Source organism: Leucoraja erinacea, chromosome 4 (assembly GCF_028641065.1).
Source record: "Leucoraja erinacea ecotype New England chromosome 4, Leri_hhj_1, whole genome shotgun sequence".
NCBI classification, from domain to species: Eukaryota; Metazoa; Chordata; class Chondrichthyes; order Rajiformes; family Rajidae; genus Leucoraja; species Leucoraja erinaceus.
The window spans coordinates 22635794-22663259 of record NC_073380.1 but is presented as its reverse complement, the minus strand read 5'-3'; the positions used below and the strand labels follow the sequence as shown (position 1 = coordinate 22663259).

At 42.2% G+C, this 27466-nt stretch overlaps 3 protein-coding genes across 5 annotated transcripts in view; 2 read left to right on the top strand and 1 right to left on the bottom strand.

Moving 5' to 3' along the window:
• col22a1 (collagen, type XXII, alpha 1) overlaps nucleotides 1-7455 on the top strand; it is a 260574-nt gene extending 253119 nt beyond the window's left edge. For both annotated transcript variants that reach the window (XM_055633867.1, XM_055633868.1), the window contains 3 exons: nucleotides 1079-1261; nucleotides 5953-6030; nucleotides 6878-7455. In XM_055633867.1, the coding sequence (XP_055489842.1) occupies nucleotides 1079-1261; nucleotides 5953-6030; nucleotides 6878-7065 (449 nt within the window). In that variant the 3' untranslated portion in view covers nucleotides 7066-7455. The remainder of the gene's footprint in view (nucleotides 1-1078; nucleotides 1262-5952; nucleotides 6031-6877) is intronic.
• Nucleotides 7456-19128: 11673 nt separating this feature from the next.
• LOC129696208 (uncharacterized) lies at nucleotides 19129-24734 on the top strand. 2 transcript variants are annotated; one of them, XM_055633865.1, is made up of 2 exons: nucleotides 19129-19517; nucleotides 22173-24734. In XM_055633865.1, exons 1-2 carry the CDS (start codon nucleotides 19509-19511, stop codon nucleotides 23022-23024), a joined length of 861 nt encoding a protein of 286 aa, XP_055489840.1. In that variant the 5' UTR covers nucleotides 19129-19508; the 3' UTR covers nucleotides 23025-24734. The 2 variants fall into 2 exon arrangements, with proteins under 2 accessions (XP_055489840.1, XP_055489841.1); XM_055633866.1 differs by having other exon boundaries at nucleotides 21801-24734.
• Nucleotides 24735-24841: 107 nt separating this feature from the next.
• Nucleotides 24842-27466, bottom strand: part of LOC129696034 (collagen alpha-1(IX) chain-like) — a 159920-nt gene continuing 157295 nt past the window's right edge. The window contains exon 38 of the mRNA XM_055633443.1: nucleotides 24842-27042. Within this exon, the coding sequence (XP_055489418.1) occupies nucleotides 26831-27042 (212 nt within the window). The 3' untranslated portion in view covers nucleotides 24842-26830. The remainder of the gene's footprint in view (nucleotides 27043-27466) is intronic.

Here is a 27466-nt window from a genome sequence, read left to right as displayed (position 1 = left end):
CATCTATGCGTGTTCCTGCTAAAAAGATTCTCCAACAATGACAATGAGGTGGGACGTCCTCAATTGACACATGTCCCATTGGCGACATTGAGAACACCTTTTTTACTCACCTTCTGTCCCCTCTGTCCAGCTTCCGGGTTTACCGTTCGCAGGAGTTCTCACGGTAACCACAAGAGTTACTACGGATATCGCACTGGCCACTACGTTCATAAAATGTTGCAATGCTCAACCACAAGTGTACAAGTCACTCTTGGAGAAATGCTTGCTTGAATTTTCTCCCGAGTACCCAAGTTACACGATTACCTGCCGTTAGCGCCATGGTGGTCCACGGTGGTCCACGAATGCCGTACTGTTATCGCACGAGGTTCCCACGATGTTAAACTCTGGTTACCTCTTGTGTCAAGTCGCCCTGTGAAAAAGGGGTTTAACGCTTTAAACTGCTATAGCTGCCCCATCCAGGTAAATATCAGGTATCTGCGATGATCCTTGTGAATGGTACTAAATAGTAAACATCTTTAAGATGAATGCTTGCCATGAAGTATCCTTTGGAATTTAGTTGTTTGGCAGTAACAACCGGTTCCATTTTGAAATGTATATACTTAACAAACATATTTAGTGAAGTTAAGTCAATGATGATGCGACATCCACCATCTTTTTTGGGTTTAGTGAATATATTTGATACGAATTGCAAGGGTTCAGGTTTTCCCATGATACCCTTTGTAATTAGTCTCACCAGTTCAGCTTGTCCCTCTCGTTTCTTTAACGGACAGGGGAAAAATACCCTCTGGGGTGAATGTTGACCTGGTGGCAATTGTTCTAGTATGAATTGTATTTGTATTCACTAATGCCATTGAGTATATACTGATCACTCGTGATAGACTCCCGTGTGTTAGTATTACTCTATATACTGGTAGGAACCAGACCCACCTAACTCCATGGTTATGGGTATTCTTCTCTTTTCCTGCCGGTCTAACGAGTGTTGCACGTCGTCTGACATGGCGGTGACGTTGGGGGGTGGAAATCACTGGCCAATTCAGTAAATTAGAAAAATACATGACTTTGTTCTTTTCACTTTCAGCACGGTTGTCCTATCTCCTGTCTCAGTTTCAACCAACATCGATTAAAGCAGCACCTGGAAAGCCAGGGTCTCCTGGTCCACCAGGGAATGATGGATTTCCGGGGAGACCTGGTGTTCCAGGAGAACCTGGCCTGCGTGGAGAACCTGGCCTAGAGGGAGCCAGAGGACCAGTAGGTCCAAAAGGTACCCATATTTAGTTTTAAAAGTCACTTGAATTACTATGGTATAGAAGCAAAAAAACAAATGTTTTATTTTAAACTATAATCTTAAATAGCATTTATTTAAAAATGATTTGATTGTCCCCATGTTGAGACAAAGGCCTTGATTTACTTATCAATCATATTTTTATATCTGCAAAATGATATGCCAATATTTTACAAATCCAAACTCTTAAATAAGATTGAGCTTTTTGATGTATATAAAAACATGAGGGACATGGATAAAGGGAACACTTACAGTCTTTTTGCCAGAGGGCACAGACTTAAGATGAAATGGGATAGATTGAAGAGAAACCTCAGGAGCAACCTTTTACTCTGAGCATAGTGCATATCTGGAAGAGGCTGCGAGAGAAAGCGACAGAAGCGGATACAATTGTGACATTTAAAAACATTTCAACAGATATATGGATCAGAGGGATATGACCAAATACAGGCAAGTTGGACTCACTGTTAGTCATGCTGGACACAGGGTCTGTTTCCATGCTGTATATCTCTATGGCTATGACTTAGATGGTGGCTCCTCATTTTCTGTTGGGGGAAGCGGAGTGCTCACTGGTGTAGAAAAATGTTTAATTATTGCAACATTATTTTGATCCAAATTGCAATGTCTAAAAGGTCGGCGAAGCATATTTAGTTGCAATGTTGCAAAAGGATTTTTTGTATACTGTACAGGAAAATTTTTATTCAAAACAACAAAATAAGTAATAGCAACGTTGTGGGACTAAAATAGCGTTACTTAAAAAGAGCAATCACTAAGGAGAGATTGAAACATAATTGTAACAATTAACTGGCAAGTGCGATTAAAGGAAATAGTGAGAACTTTTAGGGTTATATAAAAGGGAGTTGGGTCACAAGGGTAAGTGTGCAACCTGCTAAACAATGAGGCTGGGGTATAATAGCAAACAAAGATGTGACAGTCTGAAGAAGGGTCTCGACCCAAAATGTCTCCTATCCATGTCCTCCAGAGATGCAGCCTGACCTGTTGAGTTTATCTAGCACTTTTTGCTTTCAAGTGGCAGTTAAAATTATTACTTTGAAACAGTTTCCCAACACTGCAAATAACCCAAATAGTTTGAATAGACTAGTTTTAAATACCCCAGAAGGACAATCACAAGAGATGAGGTACTGGAAATACTAGTGGGACTTAAAGTATAAAACAAATAGTCAGGTTCTGATAGTCTATACCAGAGTTGGTAAACCCATTGGCTGATTTTTTTTTTTTTCGAAACTCACTGAATCTGGGGAGTACCAGCAGATTGTAAAACCAGAATCTAAGAAGTCACATTTAAGAGGGAAGAGGACAAAAAGCAAGCAACTGTCAGCCTGTTAGCTTAATATCTATTATTGCCAAAATGCTTGATTTTATAATGAATTAGCTGGTTATTTAGAAAAGTTGAATCCATTTAAGTAAAGTCAACATGATTTTGTGACAAGTAAACCATATTTAACAAATTTGCTGGGGTTTTTCGAGATGTAACAAAAAGGGTTGATCGAGGGGACTTACATTGGATTTTCTGGAGACATTTGTAAAAGGCTAGTGTACCAGTTAAGAGTTCACGGGGTATTAAGGCCTATGTTAGCCTGGATTAATGATTGGCTATAACAAAGAAGGCAGAGAGTCATAATAAATATAGGTCTTTTTCAAGCTTCAAGTAACCAGCAGAGAGCCTCAAGGATCAGTTCTGGGCCTCAATGATTTATAATTAACTAGACCAAGTGCAGAACGGTTGGGTCTGTTCCCCCAATGTGCGGTTGGGGGGGGGGGGGCAGCCGGCATGCAGCATCACACACTAACTACTCCCGCACTCACGCTAATGGAGGGGGGGGGGGGGGGAGGGGAGGGGGGGGGGGGAGGGGGGGGGAGGGGGGGACGGGGGGGGGGGGGGGGGGGGGGGGGGGGGGGGGAGAGGGGAGGGGGGGGGGGGGGGGGGGGGGGGGGGGGGGGGGGGGGGGGGGGGGGGGGGGGGGGGAGAGGGGGAGGGGGGGGGGGAAAGATAGCGGGGGGAGAGGGGAGTGAGAGGGGGGGAGAGAGGAGGGGGGGGGGGAAAGATAGAGACGAGAGGGGAGAGAGGGGAGAAAGAGGGAAAGGAGGGATGGGGGGAAGAGAGAGGGGGGGAGAGAGAGAGGGGGGAGGGGGGGGGGAGAGGAGGGGGGGGAGGGGGAGGGAGGAGGAGGAGATGGAGGAGGGGGGAGGAAGGAGGATGGAGGAGGGGGAGAGGAGGTGGAGGGGGAGGAGATGGAGGGGGGGGGGGGGGGAGGGGGGGGGGGAGAGGAGAGGGGGGGTGGGGGGAGAGTGCCTTTTTACTTCAACCCAAACCCAAACAACTATTTGCAGGCAGTGCTTTTTTACCTCTAACCATATTTTCATTTTCAAACCAATTTAAGGGTACTCACAGTGCTGTAGACATTTGTCAGTGTCATTCAAAGCTCTGATTGAGGCACACCACTTGCAGAGACTGATTGAGGCACACCACTTGCAGAGATTGATTGAGGCACACCACTTCCTGGTTATATAGTCCCTCCCCCTCCCGCCAGCGGGGGCAGCAGAGAGAATGGGGAATGTTGTAAAAACATTAATATCTCTATCAATTTTAATCGACGGGAAAAATCCTCGGCACACATGCGGTGGAGGGGGGCTCTGAGCGAGGTGGCCAAAAATGACGGCCGTAGGTGGCGGCGTACACTTGGAAACCGCAGCACAGAAAGCCAAAACCCAAGAACAGAGTTTTAGTAATATAGATATTAATAACCTGGAGAAGACATTCTGTTGTAACAAGAAAATAGGTAGAAGGGCATGTGGCACACATTGAAGATGGTAGGTTTTTGTAACTAGATATAAAAAGGTTCCGTGAATGGTGAAAAATTGGGAAATGGGGTTTCATATGGGAAAATGTAAAATTATGCACTGTAGTAAGATGAATCTAAAGGTAAACTATTATCTAAATGGAGAAAGTTAGCAGCTGAGGGAAATACAGAGGAATCTAGGTTTGCAAATGGTTGTCAGGCAGCTGCAATAAATAGTTAGAATGGCAAATGGGATATGACCTTTATTACAAGAGCGTTGGAGTTAATAAATAGCTAAAGCGGCTGTCCCAATGCGATGACCTAATCTGCGAGTTTAGAAGAGTTTTCCCTCGACTCAAACTCGCAGCATGGTCGACACCTGGTCCTAGGAGGTCCTATGAGGTCACTGAAATTCTCCTTCATGCTCAAGGGAAGTTCCTGCATACTCGTGGCCTCAGCTAGGTTGTGGAAAAAATTTCAGCATGTTTCTTTTGAACTCGTAGTGCAGTGGAATGGGGGTCGCTATGGAGTTACAGGCAGTCGGGGGCAGCTGTAGGCAATCTCCTTTGCTGACCGGGCATTTTAATTGGCTCATTGGAGTTTTCAGGACCAAGGAAAACTGACCGATAATGTAAAATGCCCACTAAACTTTATTAAACGTTGTCTGACTTCTTATAATTGTCTCCACTCCTTCTCTCCCCTTCTCTCCCCTTTCCTCTCCTTCTTTCCCCTTCTCTCCCTCCACCCCCCCCCCCCCCTCTCTAAAGGACTTACCTTACAATATGCAGCCGTCTTTTACCTTTCTGTTCATCGCGGGTGTGAATTTCAGATGGTGCTCCCCCACTTTCACTGGCCCCTGCCTTTGCAGTGTGTGTGTGTGTGTGTGTGTGGTCGGTCGATCGATCCAGCTCGCGGTTTCATCGCTGACGGTTGATCCAACTCAAGGTTTTTCAGGCTAGTGTCCTTGAGCTTGAAGGTCGAAGACAATCGCTGAAAGGTCGCTGCAGTGGGATAGCACCTTAAGTATTCAGCAACTAAGTCACAATTGCAGAAGGTACTGCAGATGAGATTTACTAGAATGTTGCCTGGGTTTCAACAACTAAGTTACTGAGAAAGGTTGAATAGGGGAGATTCAAACAAGAGGACATGACTTCAGAATTAAGGGACAGAAGTTTAGGGGTAACATGAGGGGGAACTATTTAAGAAGGTAGCTGTGTGGAATGAGCTTTCCAGTTGACATTTTAAAAAATAATTGGAGGCATTCCTAGGGGAAATAGATCCACGGAAAAATGGCCTGTTTTCTGTTGATGACAGTGTTGTTTTAATATGAGCGGCTAAAGAAATTAGTTCTATATTCTTTGGAATCTAGAAGAATAAGGTGTGATCTTATTTAAACACTTAATATTCTTTAGAGGACATGACAGGATAGACGTTGAAATGTTCCCACTCATGGGAGAATCTTGAACAACAGGAAATAGAAATAGGGAGCAGTCATTTAAACTGAGTGCTGTGAATCTCTGGAATATTTGAGTGGGAGATTCTGGGGACTAGATCATTTGGGATATTTAAAGTGGAATTTCATCTTTTATTTGAAATATCAGGAAATTTAGTGCCATGGAAAACAGGCCCAGGAGATGAGGCCTGAGACAGACCACCCATGATTATATTGTATGACAGAGCCAGCTAGAAGGGTCAAGTGGTCTATTCCTATTCTTATTTTCTAATATACTTTTCTTGTAGTGGTCATACATTATGAGATCCATCAGTGCAGTTACTTTGATTTTGCTTAATTTAATCTGCCTTTAATTGCACAAAACCCTTGGCATCTTACATGTCAGCTCTACTTTGTAATAACTGCTTTAATATTTGCAGGTGATAAAGGTACTAAAGGTGAACATGGGGCAGCAGGCATTGGACAGAGGGGTGATCATGGTCTGCCAGGTCCTCCAGGTAAAACCTAGTTTATTTTACTTCTATAACATTGCTGAATATTATAAATTATAAATATGATCTAAAAATAGCAGCAGTAAAGTGATATTAGGATCCTGCATTTTTAGACAACGTGTTATGTGGTGTTTGATGATAATGGGAGAATAAATTAGGATAAGTGTAGGGCTAATGTTAATGCATGCTTGGTCAGTTGAAGAGTCTCCTAAATTATGCTGGATAAATGTACTTTACAGATGGAAATACACGCTAGAATAAGTCTTGTGAATGTTTTTTACAACCATTCCAGTGATTAAAAATCTTGAATATTACTCGTTGATCAGAACACTGTTGTGTGATGGAAACACTGGATTATTATTGGTTGAATCTGAGTTTCTCTTGTTCATACATATTATGGTTATATTGTTAATCTTCAAATTAGATTTGTTGTTTGTGCCTCTACATTGGTTAGATCACATTGAGTCTATTATGATTCCCAGCTCTTTTTCAAAGTTTCCTCACTGCTATTTAAGAACTGCGTACCTCACCCATCTTCCGCCTTTTGTTCAAACCTTCACATATCAGAACTCACCCAGAGAGTTGTGAATCTGCGGCATTCCCTGCTACAGAAGGCAGTGGAGGTCAATTCACTGGATGTTTTCAAGAGAGGGTTAGATATAGCTCTTCGGGCCAACAGAATCAAGAGATACAGGGAGAAAGCAGGAACGGGTTACTGATTTTGGATGAATAGCCATGATCATATTGAATGGCGGTACTGACTCATAGGACCGAATATCCTACCCCTGCACCTATTTTCTATATTTCTATGTTTAACGAAACTGCAATTATAAGTTGTGTTTCACATTTATAGGCATTGCGGGAACACCTGGCTATGGAAAAGATGGAATATCTGGTACACCAGGCCCACAAGGCGAGCCCGGCATACCTGGCAGTGCTGGTCCACAGGGACCCCCTGGGCAAAATGGAAACTGTGATTTTGCGCAGTGTGCTTACTATGCAAGCATGGCCAGTCGGTCAGCCAATCAAAAAGGACCTTAAACCAAGATCAGAAGCGTTTGGTAAAATTGAAGGACTGAGGTTGTTGGCTTAAAACACATTGATAATTAGCAACCTGAACAAAGATCACTGCAAGCACACTAGCTGCTGGCCAGTTGTGTTTTCAGACTCTCATTGGAGACTTGTACTGTGTCCCAACCATTAAGCACACGTGTAGATTCATTCTGCAAATCTGCACCAGCACTTGTGACTTAACTGTGTGGTTTTAAAGCTTATTAACTATGCATATTTTCAAGTTCTGCAGCTATTTTCCACGAGACTTTCATCTCAACTACACAACATTCTGGTGTGACACCACATGGTGCAATTTACAATCTCTGGCCCATTCAGTTGTTGTGATTGATTTCAGTGTTAAATAAAAGTAACACTAAATGTGCAGATTTCCACATGCAATATTTAAAAGAAAATACCTCTTGAAGGGGAGATAAATCTCACTTTACAAAAATTATATATTTGAATTTACAATCGTATATATTTTACTAATCGTAGAATATTAAATGTACATTTTCAGCATGAAATAGTAATATTTGGCATTGTTAATAGTTTTAATACTTGTGCCTTCATTTACTCTCCTGTGGTCTCTTTAGTGTTTAAACAAGTTAAAATATTAATTTAATTTGCTCTTCAAGTTAAAGGATACTGGTTTTGAGAATGGAACTCTTCGCATTCAACACCAGTTTCTGCATCAAGCCATCTCTGGTCAAGTACACTTGTGCCCAATGCAGAGTAAAGTTCAATCTTCTCTGCCTAAATGCTGCATCAAACTCCCATTTCAAAAGAGTACCCCGCTAGTTTCTTCATTGGTACTAAAAAATCGTTCCTGGTCACTAAAAGTATTATATAACAGCTTCAACAAATGATATTCTCTAAATGTTATTCTAATAAAGTCAAAGTTTAGTTACAACTAGACCAACACACGGGAGGCCTGGTTCTCCTAACACAATGTTCCAGCACTCATCCATTCCCCCAACTGTGCAGGGGAGGCTCATTTCCCCCTTATTCACCCCCCCCTCATTAAACGTATAAATAAATGCTTGCTGCCAGGAAAAATAAAAAAATGCACCCTCCCTCATTAAACTTTAAAAAAAAATCCTTGCTGCCAGGAATATTAAGAAAGGGATTGCAACATTGTAGCTTGCAACTGCACTTGTTAGGGCTGGCAGGACTCAGTGTCCTGTGATGGCAACATTGTAGCGAGCAGGGCTACAATCCCATTGTGACATCATAACTATAAGTGCCAGTGGAGAGGGAAGAAATGTTTTCTCAAATTGGTGTTTTGCAAATTTAAAAACGTGAATGCCTTGTGAAATATATATACTATTACTAAAACTCTCATCTTGACCACTTCCGGTCTGCGATGTTTTTAAATCTGCACAAAAACACTATCCTATATCGCTAGGATTACTCGCCACTTCCTCACCGTTCTCCTCTGCTCCAAGCCACCAAGTTTTGTTCCGATCGGTGGAAGATTACAAAAGTTATGTGGGTTAAAAAATCGTGAGATCAGCAGATTGGTCTTCCCGCCTGAGCACCCGCTGGAGAATAAAGTCCCGGATGTGGGGCTGAGTACATGAGCATATCCACAAGCCGCCTGTCCACAAGCCGCCTGTGCACAAGCCGCCACCCGTCCACAAGCTGCCGAGAATAAAGCTGAAGCAGCGGAGTGTGGGCTGTGCTCCGCCGGCGGGGTCAGGCTGTGTTCGTGGGCGGGAGCTGTGAGTACGACAGGCGCTGGGGACTGGAGTAGCTGAGTGAGTCCGGAGCCATGTCCTGAAGCCAGGAGTGTGGTCGGAGCTGAGGCTGGGAATCCACACCTCCCCTCTTACCAACCCCCCCCCCCCCCCTCCCCTACACCCCCCCTTCCCACACACACACCCCCTCTCCCCCCCCCACCCCCCCTCCCCCACACACACACCCTTCCCCCCACACACACACACCCTGCCCCACACCCCTCCCCTCCCTCACACCCCTCCCCTGCCCCACACACCCCCTCCCTCACACACACCCCTCACTAACACTCCCCTCCCCACACCACCCCTCCCCCACACCCCCATCTCCCCCACAACCCCCCTCCCCAACACCCCACACACACTCCTCCCCCATACCCTTCCTCCCCCTACACTACCCCACCTCCCCCCCACACACCCCCTCCCCCACACAAACCCCCGCCCCCCTCACACACATCCCCCCCCCCACACACACCCCCTCCCCCACATCTCCTCCCCCCATCCCCCCCCAACAGGTCCCACTTAGTCTAGTATAAGATAAATCTGAACAAAACATGATACAAACCACCAAATTACAATTGTGAGTAAGGTGGTCTAAAATTGTGTGCCGTTTTGGTGTAATTTGATGACATAACCGAATCAGAAATCACAGACAGGCACGCACACACACACATAGAAATAAATAAGCTGAGAGTTTTAGTATAATAGTTAGATGTCCTGATATGACTGCATAATAGCATGATTACAACCACTAACTAGAGTTAAATTTTAAAACGTGCCTTTTAAAAACCATTTCCCGAACGAAATTTCATTCAGACCGTAAAGTCTGAATGACATTAAAGGAATTCAATTCAATTCAAATCAACAATCCTCACTAATGCTACACTATACTTTCCCATTTTCTTGAAACTTTTGAACGAGAAAAAATTATTTCTCCTCTTTAAGTGGGAAGTTTAATTTCAGGACACAAAATTGCATGCCAGATCTTTGTAATTGAATAGAACAGCCAGCAGATCAGCAAGGATAGCTGGAACAGATATTCATTCTTTTGAATTGCAGGTGAGATACTAAAGGGCCTGTCCCACTTTTTACTTTTTACTTTTTCGGCGACTGCCGGCACCCGTCATAGGTCGTTACAGGTCGCCAAAAATTTTCAACATGTTGAAAATTCAGCGGCGACCGGAACAAGGTAAAGATTCTTTGGGCGACTGCTCACAACCATACAGGCTTCACCCCGCGTTGCCAGGGTGTCGCCTGTATGGTCGTCATTAGTCTCCTCAGTTACCCAAAGAGTAATAGCGTCTTTCTGGTCGCCACTGAATTTTCAACATGTTGAACATTTTTGCTGACCTGCAACGACCTATGATGGGTGCCGGCAGTCGCCGAAAAAGTCAGGTAAGTGGGACAGGCCCTTGAATGCTTCAAGCAGTTATTTAATTCCTAAGTGTACTACTGGAGAAAGTAATTTAAAAAATATATATATATATTCCATTAAAGACAAATAATGTTTGTCTTGTGTCAATAACTATTGTTGGTGGTGGATAGTCTAAATTGAACTGCCTCTCATTGACAAGCTACCTTTGTCCAAATAGCATTCACCATCATTAATTCAATTTGTTACAAGCTTTTAGCCTTCAATGTATGGCATCAAAATGTGGCCGTGATTCGCTTTTATTCTTCAAAGCTGGGTTATTGTTCATCTTAAGACCACAAGAATTCCGGCATCTCAACTATATCCATTCTACAGCCAAATATGATCCTGCCTTTAACTACTTTCCACACAAAATAGAGTAGGATCCCTGAATGGTTTTATTTTTTTTACGTTTTATAATGAACTAATTTGTAGTCCACTTTTAATACAACTCTTTTGAGATATACTTTCTCATGACAAATATTGTCTGTATAGCTTGGTACTTCATGTATTAACTGATTAAACCTCTTGAATCCCTTGATCAGGTACATGTAAATATATAGAATTTTTAATCAATGATTAACATCAGTATTACTGATGATAAGCACAGTTGCAGAGATGGAAAGATAAGGTAATCAGCCTAAAGATACAAAAGGCTGAAGTAACTCGGCAGGACTGGAGAAAAAGAATAGGTGACGTTTCTGGTTGAGACCCTTCTTCAGACTGAGAGTCGGGAAAGGGGAACAAGAGATATTAAACTAGTGTCTGCAGTTCCTCCCTACACAGATGATCAGCCTTATCCTAGCAAATGAGACAGAGGAAGATTCTCATGTGAATAAGTGGAGGATTACCCACCTCCATTGTTCAATTAACAAATAATTTCAAACAAATATCAGAAACTATTATTTAATTAATCATATTTGGAAAAGCCTTGCACTATCTTTCAGTCAGGAGACAGAAAACATAAGTTTGAGGACCTTTTCTTTGTAGTCCAAACTCTCCCATTTATGTGTAAATCCTGGAAAATATAGCTAGAAAAGATGTTGTGTCCTTATGCCACCTCACCCTCTATCTTGTTCAATGATTCTTCTGGTGGAAGGCAAAAATGCAACTGTGTTTCCTAACATATGGCTGCGTTAAATGTTGCAATCAGGGCAGCTAATCAGGCTGCCACGTTTACTATTCGGAGCTCAACCCCGGGATCATCAAAGGACTAATAGGATACCTGGGCAATTGCTCGTGGTCCAACCCCTATACATCTCCCATTAACGTAGAGGGAAATGTTTTCAGAATTAACCAATTTGGTCAGACAACCCAATAGTTTTATCCTCCCATTGCTGTTGTTCACAGTATGTCTTCACCACTTAACTGGATTTAATTTTAGTATAAAATGATACTCATTCCCCCACGATAACAATAACTACTGACCTAGAGAATTATACAACATCTGGAGATTCAGACCAGAGATATTTCCTGTCTCTTAATGCCCTCTGGCTGTGATAATACTTTATGTGCATGAATCTGTCATTAAAGTGTGATATTGTTTTCTCTAATAATATGAGGTATCATTGTAAGTATAATATAATATTACTCACCAACAAAGGTTCGCAACAGTTAGAAGGTTACAACAGAGCTCTGGCTGCAGGGGATTGCAAATATTCCATTAAAAAAAAACTTTAGGCAAACCTACCATAAAAATATTAAAAAAGTGAACTAAAAGATATAATGAAGTGTGAATATATCTAAAGTGTGGCAAGGAGGTGGCATGAAGGGGTTAATTTTAAATAAAGTCACTATGGAATAGTTTCAGGCTAAATATAGAACAGTGGGCCATGGAGAGTCCATCAGATTCCTGGCATTGGGCCATGTTAATATTAAGTAAGAATTGTGTGATGCAAAAAAACATTGTATCGGCACATTTTAAATCATTATCAAAGCCAACGCTTTCAATAGGTTGAGTTGTTCTCACAATTCTGATGTAATGGTATACAAGGCTGTTTTGGGCACCTTCACAGAAGGATATAATGGGAAGAGAATGCTGATCTTTATTTTCAATTCAGAAAAGTGATTTAATTAACATATAATTGAATTGTATAAATTTCCATATCAAATGTTGCAATGACCCTGAACCACACGAAAAAAAGATTCGGAGGCCAATTATATCTTTTGATATTGGGAGGGACTAACTGCGGCGTGGGGACAGACCTTCTATTGTACATTGTATTTTAATGTTTTTCCTTTTGCAATTAATGATCAGAATTTTTACGTAAATGCTTCCAAATTTAATACAGCTTTGAAGTGCATGGGTCCCATTTCCAGCCTGATTGGGATTCTGCTTTCGCTATGTACTCCCTCGATAGCTGATCAACGAATAGTGTTCTTTTCAGGATAATTCTACAACAAAACTTATCTATATTACATCAAGCTGAATATTTTCTGATTGTACTTGACTTTGTTTATTGGACCTCTCTGTTCCTCTTAATTGGTTTGGTTTCCATGGTGCTTCTTTAACCCAGTGCAAACAAACTTTTACCAATGATACTAAATGCCTTAAAACTGCACCCACCCTTGTCTCTACCTGACATCTACAGGTTTCAGACAATACGTTAAAGTAACTAGTTAATTTACATCATCTATATTATTTTTATCAATCTATTTTAATTGGATACAGTAAATGACAGACACAATTACAAATCAATGTCCTTTTGTTTTGTTATGATTCTTATCCTGGCATTCTAAGAGACAGGTTAGACTTGGAACCTTCTCTATTCCATGGATGTGCAGGTTCTCGGCATTGATTTTGGTCCTTTCTGTTCTCCATCACTGCTTCCTGGCATGTCATGATTTGAAACATTAGAAGCATAAGAGTTTTCACATCCAAATGGAGACTTATTGCAGTGTTGCTGTTAAATTATTAGTTTTTAAATGGTTTGGTTTATTACTGTGCTTTGACAGTTTCAAACTACGTTGGTCTTTAAAAGAAAATCACTTCAACATGAGGCATCATTTGCCTTATCCTAGAATGGGATTATTTTTCCTATGTACTGTAACTCATGGTGCTATTCCTTGAACACTTATGTGGAACTATTATTTGATTGTGTACATTTATGTGTATAAAATATAGTGTTTGAGTGACAAATGTTGTGTATAGCATGACATTATTGATGTATGAACTCTCTTTTTAAACCCAAACGTTTTAACCTTGTGAGGAGGAATGGTGGATGGTGAGGGGTAAATGTGGACTGATTTCAAAATCTAATCTAAATAGGAATGAGGTTAAAAATAGTAACGTACTATGTGCTACCCACTTCCAACTAAAATCCAACTTTCTGCCATTTTGGGCAGTCGAGCCATTGGGCAGACTGATACTTTATAAGAATATGCATGTGCCATATTTGATGGAATTTGAATTCACCTATATATTTAAGGTAACAATGTTCTGTGCTGCACACTCAACAAACAACTTAATAAGTGGTCTTCAGCAAAACATTATACTAATATGATTAATCTGTAATGATATAAAAGCAATGGGTAGAGGCGGGTAGAGATGTGGGATCAGTTTGTGTTGAAATTGTGAACAATAGAAGAGCCAAGGCATGTGTTGGAGTAGTCTGTGGACTCCCAAAATATGACCTCTCAATAGGTTGGAGCATCAGTGGGAAAATATAGAGACCATTTTTGAAGGGAATTGCAGTTATTGTGGAAGATTTTAATTTACATTTGGATTGGATAAAGTAATCTGGAATGGGTGTCACAGAGGAAGAATTAGTGGAATACGTCAGGGTTGCTTTTTGAGCAGCACATTACAGAGCTTACTGGGAACAGGTAATGAGGAAGAATTAATGAGGGACCTTGTGAGTAAAGATCACCAAGGGAGTTGTGACCACAATATAATAGCATTCTAAATGCTGTTTGAGGATGAACACCATAGTCCATAATCAGTGTCCTCAATATAAATAAGGCATTTATAAAGGTATGAGGAAGGAATTATCTTGGTGGACTGTGTAATAAACAAGCTAAAAGATAGTTCAGTCGAGGAACTTTGGCAGGTTCAGGCATACCTTGGGTTATGTCAGGTTTTCTTTCCTGAGAACTGCCTATAAACCAACTTCTCATTCTGTCTTCTGCAGTAACCCAAATCGTATCGATCAACATATACCTACTATAATTGTTTTAATATCATGTCAAGATAGAGTAAGTGGTTTCCAGACTCTTTTAATCAAATAATTCTTCCCTTTACTTTCACATCTTCCAAAGCCCACAACCTGTTTTAAGATATTAGCCACTCTTGATTAATCTGGCTGAGGTTTGATCTTAGCAAGTTCTTCGCTTAGTCCCTGACCTGGGGTCTTCTTCTTCTTCTCTTCATCTTCGTCTTCGTCTTCGTCTTCGTCGTCTCTGCTGCAGTTTTTTGTTTAACTTCAAATTCTTGCTGGTACCATTCAACAATTGTTTCAACCATTTGGTCCCCAAATTATCAGTGTCAATTCATGCTTTTCAAATTATTAAATTATTCATTCACAAGGTGCCAGTTTCCAAAACATCCCATTTGCCAGTTTTTATCCTCAGACATGCCGTGGCTATGTTCTCAGCTAACACTGACCATGTGTTGATTATATGATCTTCTTTCACTGTGGTTCCCAACGCCTCTTCTAGGCCAGAACAATATCCTCCCAGAACCTGCTGGGATACTAGAATTTTTTCTGGCTGCTGCATTAAGGTATTGGAGGACCCATTAGTTGAACATTTTTATTCCGCTCTGAACTCTGCGAGTGTACCAGAACATTGGAAAGCAGCCAATGTGACCCCCCCTGTCTAACTGGACAAGAGAGACGTCGGTCAGCAGGCAGTGGGTGGGGGGGGGGGGGGACATAATGATTCAGCGCAATGATTGGAGGAGAGAGGTGTCGGTCAGAGGCAGAAGTAGAGAGGTGGGACTGAGGATAGAGGGCGGTGATTGGAGGAGGAAGATGTCCTGGTGGAGTAAAGATCTTAGAGCAGAGCTTGAATCGGCCCGTTCGCGGGGCCTTTCAACGCTCGTCCTGGCGCGGCATAAAATTGGCCGCGGGATCTTCCACCTCCCCACGGTCAAATTGCTGCATCGAGGCGATCGAGATTCCCGATGTTGAAGCCCCGCCGGGCAGTGAAAGGCCCCGCGAATGGGCCGGTTGAAGCCCCACGATTCAGGACGGACGAAGCTGCTGTTGCTGGAGTTCGGAGTCGGTCACCAACCAGGTCATCTCCCGATGTGATCGTCCACAGGGCCCACGGCCGAAGCCTCGCGTGTGCGTATATGCACCCACCAAGAAATTGTGTGTCCCCCATGTTTTGATAGCGATTTCCGCCCCTGCTGGGACCCCGGTTATTTATAATATATATTAACGATTTAGACGAGTGAATTAAATGTGATATCTCCAAATTTGTGGATGACACAAAGCTGGATGGCAGTGCGAGCTGCGATGAGGATGCTATGCGCTGCAGGGTGATTTGGATAGGTTGGGTGAGTGGGAAGATGTATTGCAGATGCAGTGTAATGTGGAGAAACGTGAGGTTATCCACTTTGGTGGCAAAAACAGGAAGGCAGATTATTATCTGAATGGTGTCAGATTAGGAAAAGGGGAGGTGAAACGAGACCTGGAAATGCTTGTACATCAGTCACTGAAAGAATATATGCAGGTACAGCAGGTACTTCATTGCGAGCGAATTTGAGTTTGCAGTTGTACTGGGCCCTGGTGAGACCACACCTGGAGTATTGTGTACAATTTTGGTCTCCTAATTTGAGGAAGGACATTATTGTTATTGAAGGAGTGCAGCGTAGGTTCAACAGGTTAATTCCCAGGATGGCAGGATTGACATATGAAAGAATGGATCGACTGGACTTGTATTCACTGGAATTTAGAAGGATAAGAGGGAATCTTATAGAAATTCATAACATTCTTAGAGGTTTGGACAGGCTAGATGCAGGAAAAAATGTTCCCAATGTTGGGGGAGTTCAGAACCAGGGGTCACAGTTTAAGAATAAGGGGTAGGCCATTTAGGACTAAGATGAGGAAAAACCTCTTCACCCAGAGTTGTGAATCTGTGCAATTCTCTGCCACAGAAGGCAGTGGAGGCCAATTCACTGGATGTTTTCAAGAAAGTTAATTTAGCTCTTTGGGCTAAAGGAATCAAAGGATATGGGGAAACAGCAGGAATGGGGCACTGATTTTATATGATCAGCCACGATCATATTGAATGGCGATGCTGGCTACACCTGCACTTATTTTTCTATGTTTCGATGTTTCTATGAATAACAGTGTAATTGTAACATGGTGTATAATCCCTGTTTATAAAATATCACACCAAATTTTTACTTGCAATTAATGTAATAGTGTTCATCTACAAATAATAAACAGTAAAGGGCCTGTCCCACTTATGTGTCCTTGGCACGCAAATTGCCACGATGGTCCCGCGCGATTTCATGCGTACGCACAGCTGTCTGGAGCGCGTGACGTCATTTGAAGATGGACACAAAGCTGAAGTATCTCAGCGGGACCGGCAGCATCTCTGGAGAGAAGCAATGGGTGCCGCGCACAACTACATACTCCTCCGCGCTTCTCAGTGGGACCAGCCCTGCGCGGCCATACAATGCCCGTGCGCCTCAACGCGACCACGAGGTCGCGTAATTTGCATGCCAAGGCCACGTAAGTGGGACAGGCCCTTAAAGTTACAACTCACGACATGCTGGGTTTCCCATATCAGGTTTATTCGTGTTCTGTAAGGAGGAGAATCTGCCTTCCTGACCTGCTCTGGCCTGGGACAAGGTTCAAAGGTTTCAATGCGGGGGGGGGGGTTAAAACACTTTTTTTTTCCGACCTGGTCCTGGATTATATTTGTTGGAGTGCAAGATGTTGCTAAAGAATCGTTCCTACGGCCGTTCTGTGTGTTTTAAAAAAAAATTCGCCCGACAAGTTAATCGCTGGAGTCATTTTAAAATCAGCTTCTGAAGCAGACAACGGGGCCGGATTTTATGTAGGGGACAGGTAAAAGAAAGTAGTTTATTTTTATGTATAAAAGTGTTTCTTAAGATGCATTCAATTCACATTTTAAGTTGCAAAACGGTGATTTTTTCCCCCAAAGAACCGGCAGTGTATTTGCTGCCGATATGGGGACTAAAATCACCGCAACCTCAGAGTTCCAAATGGTCCCGTTTCAGAAAAACCCACAGGCAAGTTGATTTAAATGGCCATTAATTTAGGTATTAAACATTCTTCCATTTGGCCTATAAACCCATGACAATGAGATTTAAAAATTATGTTATATTCTGAATTCTTGTGTGAATGTTATTTGGACACTTAGGCTATTTAAAAATGTTAATCTATTCTTAAGAAATTGATAGATGTTTAGATCTAGTAATTGAATTTTGTAATTAGCTACAATTAGGTAACTAACTAATTATATGCTTTAATTTCAAGTCATCTAAGTAAGATTGTTTCATATTTGTTTCAGAATGCTTCAATCTATAATAACTGAAAATTTATTTCAGTTCTCCTAAATTTTAAGAAAGTTATGGGCTTTTAAATGTCCTCGATCACAGCTTTTTTGTTATGTCCATAGAAAATCAATAGGGAACAAGATGCCAATTTCCAAGTATGAAAATGGCCATAACTTTTTATATACTGAAGATATGAAAGTGAATTAGGTGTCAAATTAAACTTATTTTTATGTTTTATCTGATGGGATAAATTAAATACTTTTTTTAATCTCAACATTTTGCAACATTGCTACTCACTGCCCCCTGAAATGGCCGGACAAGACATTCAGTTCAAATACAAATAGGGGGACAAATAATTATTCTTTGGTTAATGAACCCCCTGTGGCGTTCATGTGATTCTTCATTTTCTTTGCAATCGTGAGACTGGAGAGATTCAGATTGCAGCTGCACTTTGACACGCAGGAGGTTTTGTTTTGCTGTGTCGGCTTGGCAGCATCGACGTGCGTCTGGCTCTTCACTGCAGTTCAAAAGCAAGTATCCCTCGCAATGGGAATTTAATGAATAAACAAATAGTCGAAAATCGTGAATAAAACCCGGGGCAACAATGGACGAGACGGGCCGTCAGGGCTCGGGCCCAGCAAAGGCCGTCTCCATGGCAACGGCCAAACGCGGCTCCAGCCGTTTCCTGGCGACGGGATGGGCGTCACCCGCCCCTGATTGTCGCCGCGTGTAATCCGCGAGCGCCGAGCGCCGAGCTGGGCCAAGCTAAGCCCACCCCACCCGACCCGACCCGACCCGAGCCCACCCGACCCGACCCGAGCCCACCCCACCCCACCCCACCCGACCCGATGGGATAAACCCGACCCGACCCGAGCCCGCCCCACCCGACCACACCCCACCCGACCCGACCCGACCCGAGCCCACCCAACCCCAATAGGGGACCAAACCCGACCCGAGCCCGCCCCCACCCCCGACCCGACCCGACCCGAGCCCGCCCCACCCGACCGTGACCCCACCCGACCCGACCCGACCCGAGCCCGCCCACCCGACCCGACCCGTGTCGCCCGCCCCGACGTGCCGACCCGACCCGACCCGAGCAAAAGCCCACCCGACCCCACCCGACATTTCAGCGCCACCCGATCCGACCCCACCCCACCCGACCCGACCCGACGGGCCGAGCCCGCCCCACCCGACCCGACCCGAGCCCGCCCCCACCCGACCCGACCCGACCCGAGCAAAGCCCACCCGACCCGACCCGACATCAGCGCCGCCCGATCCCCGACCCGACCCGAGCTGGGCCAAGACCCCACCCGACCCGAGAGCCAAGCCCACCCCACCCCGACCCGACCCGACATCAGCGCCACCCGACCCGACCCGACCCGAGCTGGGCCAAGCCCACCCGACCCGACCCCAAGCAGACCCAGCGCCCCGACCCGACCCCACCGGGCGCCGCGGATCACGACCTCACCTCAACGGTCGCCGCAGCCGCCGCGACTGAATAGTGGCAACGACTGAGCAAAGCGAGAGTTCAAACGTCGGTGAGGTTTATATTGAACCCCCATATTATGCATGTCTGCTTTTAACGTTTTGCTTATAATACACCTTTGATGGTATAAATGGCATAAAGCTGAGAAATACAGCGCAAAATCCGCACCGACCACCAATCCCCGCACATACCCTACAAGGGACAATCTACATTTATACCAAGCCAATTAACCTACAATTTATAATCTACCAAGTAGATTGCTGTTGCTGCTGCATCCTGCTGAATGAACATGACTCTGAATGTCCTGACCGAGTCTTCTTCTGACCCATGAACATGGTTAGTACTAAAACGACCTACCATATCTTAAATGTTGCAGTTCACCTTTTCCCCCTAATGTATTTATAAAATCTTTTATGATTGTCTTTTATGCTACCTGCCAGAGCTATCTCCTGGACCCTTTTTGCCCTCCTGATCTTTTTTAGTTTGCTTCTTAGTTCCCCAAACTCCTCCAGGGATGCACTTGATCCCAGCTGCCTATACCTGTCCCATGCATCCTTCTTGTTTTTGACTTGCGTATTTGGAGACAACCATGGCAGCTATGTTAAATTTAAGAACATTTTGTTCTGCAATATAAAAAAAATACTCAAGCTCATTGTTAGTAATGCAGGCATTGCGTGTTGCAATACTCTTCTGGGTCAGAATCTGTGGATTGGTAGGTTTAGAGTGATGTGGGTCAAACACTGGCAAATAGGACCAGCTTAGTTGGACATATTGGCCAGCATGGAATGCCCGATTTCCTGCTGTATGAATATTACTCTATAAATGTCCTGATCTGAGTCTCATGATCTACTCCTGATCCACGGACATGGTAGTACTAAAAATACTTACGATATCTTAAAAGTTGTAGTTTGCCTGCATGGTTTTGCCATCACCCCCAATTTAGCAATACTAGAAGGACTGCATTGTGCCAATGATGCAGCTTGACAGTCTGAGGATAAATGAAAGAGACTATAACTGTTGTTAAGATGAGGCTTTCACCTCAAAGACTTCTGAAATACTTTCCTTTTCTGGAAATGTCCACTCATCTTCCTCCCCCCTCTCCCATCTCTGCAGACGGAAGAGAGGTAGAGTCCCCTTGGTCCTTTCTCCACACAGTGGTATAACCAGAATATCACCTTTGCCATTTATGCTGCACTCTCACTTATATATACTGGTTATCTTCCCTTTACCTTCTGCCCTGAAACTGGAACTATCCCTTTGCTTCCATAGATACTACTCGACTTGCTAAGCTCTCACAGCTGTTTATTTTCACCATTTCTACTTCTTTTGCCGAATATGTGTTCCACATGCTTGCATGAAAACATTATAATTACAGTGGAGTTTGAGAAGCTGAGCAAAGGAGATGACATCCTTATATGAGACAGGTTGTAAGGAGGTGTACACACAAAATGCTGAAATAACTCAGCTGGTGAGACTCAGGAGGTGTAATGGAGGTAACTGAGGGAGTCTGTGGCTGTATAGTGGATATTGATGGTCAGCTTGTCTCCCGAGATGAAGGCAGTGAGATCCAGAAAAATAAGTGAAGTGTCAAAGTTAGTTAAATTAAATTTTATGGCAGTCGAAGTTGGTGACAAAGGTAATAAAAGTGACAAGTTCTGCACAAGTGTATGAAGCGATACCAGTACAGGACGCAGCAACAATGTTGATAAGAGTGGGGAAAGAATGAAGTGGGTTGCCGGAGTAGGTTGGAAATAAAGTTAGCCAACAATATGTCAGGCATAGCTAAGGGCCATGCAAGTGTCCATGGCTACACCTTTGACTTTTAGAAAGTGGAAGAAGTTGAAAGAAAAGTTGTTGAGAGACAACCTTTTGCAGACGTGACAGGGTGGATGCAGATGTTTCGTCTGGCTGAAAATTCTAGAACCATTTTAGATATGTGTGCCAGAAACAAGGGACAGATCATTTTTTCGCCCTGACATCTTACAACTAGCGGTATGAATGTTTTTTTCTCTAATTTCAAGTAGCCCTTGCATTTCCTCCCCTGCCCTCTGCCCATCCTCCCCTAATTCATCCTACCAGTTTCACTATTGGCATTCCCATATTTCTCTTGTTATCACACTATCCCCAGCCAACAATGAGCCATTATGGGCTCCACCCTTCTTGCGGTAATCTGTAGGGGGCCCTAATTTGTTCCCACCTTTTATTGCCTCCCGTTACCCCCCCCCCCCCCCCCCCCCCCCCCCATCTAACATCACCCCCATCTAGTTTCAGTCCGAAAAAGGGTTCTGACCCAAAACATCACCTTTTCAACTTCTCCAGCGATGCTGCCTGACGCACTGAGTTACACCAGTATTTTGCACCTGCAGATCATTTAGGACTTGTTTCATTCAGAGGTGGATAGTTTTTGAAATTCTCTACTTGGAGGACTGTAGAAACAGTTATTAAGTTAATTCTAAAAAGAGCGATTCCTGCTCATTCCTGAAATCAAGAAAAATCCAATTGAGGTGGGAGGTCAGGTGGAGTCCGTTTACACGGCTGAATGTTCCCTACTTGCTTCCCATCTCTTTTGTTTGTGTAAAAATATTGGAAATAAATCTGAAATCTTCCTTTCTTTCTCAGACCTAATCCTCTCCAGTGAAATGAGTAGAGTTTCTGAACTGTGCCAGATTTAACCTTCCATTGGCCCAGAATGTGAACTGCTGAAAACATCAAGATGGTGCGTTGCCACTGATAAATCCAACATCAGGAGGGAGGGCAGGCAGTATAACTAGCAATAATCTGTTAGGAAGTCTGTGACTTCCATGTGGGCATGTGTTGCACAGAGTTTGGTTAGCAAGCTCAGAACAATGTGTAATTTTCAGAGTGTTGATACACTTTGGTTGGAAAAGGAATGGATGATTCAAGATTCTGCTGTAGCATATTGTGTTTGTCTATAAGTGGCTGTTTATTTATTTTTATAGTTAAATAAATTTAAATTTCTGTAAATGTAAGGGAGTCGCCAAAATGTCTGCAAGCCAATTGAAATCACCTAAGACCAGCTTGCCACTTTGTTCTGCCAATGGCATTGTGGAAAATCATTGGAAGTCTCGGATCGAGGGTGATTCCTGCAACAATGGCAAAAAGAAATTAAGGCTGAAGGGCAGAGAGCTGCAATCAGTTCCCCGGGAGATATTTGACCTGAGCGAGCTTCAGGTGCTGGAGATGAGCCCACAATGGGAAAGCTGTTTGAATTACAAGATGGGCAGTGTCCCTCGTGAAATTGGTCAGCTGCGCGCCCTCACCGTGCTGAATTTAGACACCAACGACCTGCGAGAGATTCCACCTGACATTGGATCCCTGGAAAATCTGGAAATTCTGACCCTCAGTAACAACCAACTGAGCTTCCTGCCCGCAGAGATGGAGAAGCTGCAGAAATTGCAGAGCCTGCACTTGGCCAACAATAATTTTCTGGAACTCCCTGTACAGGTGTGCCAGCTCTGCCGCTTGACATTTCTGGATGCCTGTGACAACAAGATTAAGTTCATCCCCCACAGCATTTGCAATCTAAAGTATTTAGAGACCTTTCTTCTATACTTTAATGCATTGCAGAGTTTGCCTGACTCCATCTGTAAACTTACATGCCTGCGCACCCTCTGGCTGGGAAATAATAATCTAAGGAACCTGCCCGTCAAATTTGGACATTTAGTTAACCTCGACTGGGGCCGCAGCTACTCTTCTTCAAACTTTGAGGGCAATCCGCTGGAATCTCCCCCTGCTAAGATATGCAGGGGTGGTCCTGAGGAGATCAGCCGTTATTTTGCTATGTGGCAAATGAGACAAAATGACCAGGTCAATAATTTGTAATTGTAAATTCATAATTAACACAATGCATTGATACCTAACCACTATGAACATTTTTTTTTAAATATTAATTTTATACAATTCTCTGAATGACAAAATGGATTACCTACCTCCACCGAACTGATAACATCCTATGGTTGTTGTCAACTTGGGATAGAAACTTTTTTTTGTGAACAGAAGTGATGTATAAGAAATTTGGAAAAGTGGCCATACGATAATTCAAAACTAAAGATTGTGCTGTGCCACATTTAGTGTTGCAGTGGTATTAATTAACTCTGAAATAGTACAATTTCTGTGATGCTGATCGTTTAGTAGGAGAAGTTAATTTTTTTTCTGGCACATTTGATGCAGTCAGCTATCTGAAGAGGGTAGAATAAAATTTGGCATAGCTGTGGGCTGCCAAACGATTCCTTGGAAATGTCATGGCTAGAGATTCTATTCCTTCCAAGAGTGTCACTCAGCCAAGGCACCTTATCATTCAACAGTTCAGGCAGGGCAAAAACATTGATGCTGCTTGGATTGCCATTTGTGGAGGCTGGTCAGAGGCTGGGAGATTCAGACCTCGATCGGAGCTCAGCAACACTAAGATACATGCTGGATTGGCACTTGAGGTGATCGTCATTCCATTAAGACTCTCATATTCCAACCCTAAAAATAAGTACATGCATTTGCTCCTGAAATTTTCAGTCAGTGGTTGGAATTACCATTCCATCAAACCTATGCCAGTATGTCTTTGGTTCATGGCTGATCTAACCACATTTACCATTTTTTAATATTGTTAAAACAAAATGTACGTTATCCACCTTGATCAATAAATTGTTTTGTTTTAATGTTAGAGCTTTGTTAAACATCAGTTAGACCTCAGCTCAAATGTAGTGTATAAATCTAGGAAGCACAGTTATAATACTCCTTGAAGGACTTTAGTAACTGGCAGTAATGGGAGAAGACAAAATTGTACTCGTTAGAAGGGATAGAGGAAGAATAGAAGGGATTAAGGACAAATTTTAATAAATCCTCAGAATTTTCTAATTTTGTAGAGCAAATAAGGAGAATGTTTATTGCAGTAGGAGGGTTTATAATATAATAAGATATGAAATTAATGTAATCGGAGAAACTAAAGTGAAATGAGATTATATTCTGCATGCTGCATTTGATGAAAACAAATTTAATAGTAACTTTCAAAATGAACTTGTAAATGTTGTTGAAAAACAAACAGTTGTTGAGAAAGAACGAGGTGTTGGTCAAATAGAGTGGTCTTTTCATGAAGTTAGGATTGCCACGATAGGCTACATAATTTCTCTTCATGGTGTATTTGCATCAAATGCCACTTCTTCTTAAATAGAACAAGGTCATGCGTGACCTCGATTCTGTCCATAACCACTTAGATGTCATTATCTGGCATTCCACTTTGTTGACTAACTCGGTGGAACTTTTGTTGCCTATGAATTTCATGTCAAAAGGCAAAAAATGGAAGAAGAATTAGCCAAGGAATACCAAATTCTTCAGAAATTATAAATTGGGACAAATATATGAATTGAACATGAATGAAATAATAAATAATTGGAAAAATAAATATAAATACAATGACCAGAGAGAGGTACCAGATTTTGTTTTGCATGGACACTAGGATGCTGTCTGCCTCATCTTTGACTAAGAATTTTTTTAGTCATGAAAACTTCTATAGCCAATAAAATATTATATTATTGCATTGTTGATTGTGGATTCTTTTTAGTGTCATTTTTTGTACTATGCAAAAACATTTTGGTCTTATTCAACACCACACCAAAATAATAGATTTCTTAAAAACAAATTGTATTTGCTCAATGAGCTGTCACTGTCAATATTTCAGAATAATTAATCTTCTTATCGAGTTCACACACAAGATTAGAAATTGTTCAGCCAGAGCTGAACACACTTCTCAGCATCTGAATAAAATGGTGTCTGTCTTGCGCTTCTTGTGCGTGGTGGAGGAAAGATTGGTGGAAACAGGGCCGCAATGTGAACGCTCTTTCCTTGACCCTGGAATAATTAAACAGGCAATATGAACTTTGGAAGGGTTCAAATCTGTCGGAGTCCACACCCTGATCTGAAGCATGCATTATGAGCATCTCACAAAATTGAATCACCATTCTTTTTGAGTATTTTTACCCATTGCTGCAATTCACAGCCACATTCAGAGTAAAGAGAAAATAACAAACAAATCAGATTCCTGTTTGTTTTGCAGTTACAATTCTTAAAGGTGCTGATGTAGATGACGATACTGTTGAGCCTTGGCTTGATATTCCTTAATGTCCACATTTACAAATGGAGGATTACCACTTAGACACAAACTAATTGAAGCAATCTGTCCAAATGTATCTTCTTATGTCACATTCTATCCAGGAAGCTGGATAAGTATATTTGGAAAAAGCAGCATCGGAAATTAGAACATTTACATCCTGAACCTTTGCTTTATTGATAATTGAAATAGTTGAGGTATACAAGAAACTCTGTATAAGGAAAAATAAATCTCCTATTTAAATTATTAATTGTGTTACTTATTTTAGAATTTTCCAGCAGCAACAACTCACTAGTTCAATTATTTGGTTCAAACCCAGAGATGGGGCATACATAATGATCAGGGTCGTAGACTACTTTTGTAATATTACTGCCTTCGCATCTTTAATGCAGTTCTCATCAATGATTCATTGAGAATTTGGAAAAATACCACAATATCTTCAGAATCTTCAAGAATTATGCAGAAATAATGTGCTTAATGATTGATTGACATTTGACAGAAAACGGGAGAGTATCCATTGCACTTTCATTATTTTGCCAATGAAATTGCATGGAAACAACAGTGTGCACGGTTTTACATTGCATCCAGTTATACTCCACAATTATCTGAATATTTTCTGGGTAGACTAAAGGGGGAAGTAAAATTTCTGAAAGTGAAATGTCTCCAAATTTTAACTCCACAGTGTCATGTGATCCTAAGATTAGCTTGATTAACTCCTAAATTGTCACCTCTCAGGGTAAGTGGTCCGTTGAAATAATTTGGAACTACATAAACATGCTTAAAATTATAACCTTTCTTTTGAAGCAGTTCAGCTGTTTGCCCTTTGCTTCACTTAAGAAAAATATAGACGTCGGAAGGTTCCAACCTCCCTCCCACCAACTCACCGACCCACAAACTTCTGAAAATCACCCCATACCAATTATTTGAAATATCAGGCTGTCCATTTCAAAAAAGTGTGCACTTGGTATCTTTGACGTGCTTTAACAGAAAGTAGAACAGGAAAACATGGAAGTATGGCGTTTAAGAACAATCACTTTTGATGCTTGAAATGCAATTCTGCTTATCAGTAAATATGTTTTATTGTTTGTACATAATTCAAAGGCTTTTATGTTGATTGAAGACTTTAAACATTCTTCGATAATCAAGATTTCAACTATACAATGTTTTTACAGGCAGAACTTAAAAATGTTTGAGAAAATGAAGTGATTGGTTTAGAACAGTTTAAAATACCAGGAATTAAGACAGATTTAAAAAAAATAATGTATGATCATTACGTGAATTCTTGATGTAACTCTTGAAAATAATATCATAATCACTGTAGACACAAAATGCTGGAGTAACTCAGCTGTGGGGAAACATTTCTGGAGAGAAGGAATGAGCAACGTTTCAGGTCGAGACCCCGAAAGGTCGCTGATTCCTTCTCCAGAGATGCTGCCTCACCCGCTGAGTTACTCCAGCATTTTGTGCCTACCTTCCATTTAAACCAGCATTTGCAGTTCTTTCTTACACATCATAATGACTGTGTTTTCTGTTATTTGGACGGCCCTTTCATGCTCATAGATTTCTTGCCAATTCCCATACCCATGTAGCGATGAGGTGGACCCACGCATGAAGAAGCATCACAGATGCCAGGAAATCCTCTTAGCCCATGTGGGCCTGGATGTCCTTGTTCACCTGGAAGGCCAATTTCACCACGGGCACCATCACGGCCATCCTTTCCAATGCCAGGCATACCGACAATACCTACAAAAGACAATAAATGTAGCAAGACCCTTTTGATGGTAATAGATGATTATTATCTACAACTATTGTTTTTTTAAAGCAAAGAGAATTGAGCCGAATCCCAAAGAAACAAGTTCTCTTTTCAAATTTGTAAAACCCTAAGCACTGCCAAAATTAACTTAAACGTTAAGTAACGTTAAAACTCTGAGACTCAATCAAGGTGAAGAAGTTTATTTTCGAATATTAGGGGACCGAACTGAACACTTGATGTAATTGGAGCTGAAGACCAGCAGGTAACTGATTGTAACGTGAATGGTACTTTCACGTTCATAAATTTCTGCCTGCTGGCCAATCCCAATGAATTTGGTCTTTGGAAGAAATTGAAAAATGGAAAGGTGGAATAATTTTTAAATGATCTTTGTACAAATATCATTGAAAGTAAATA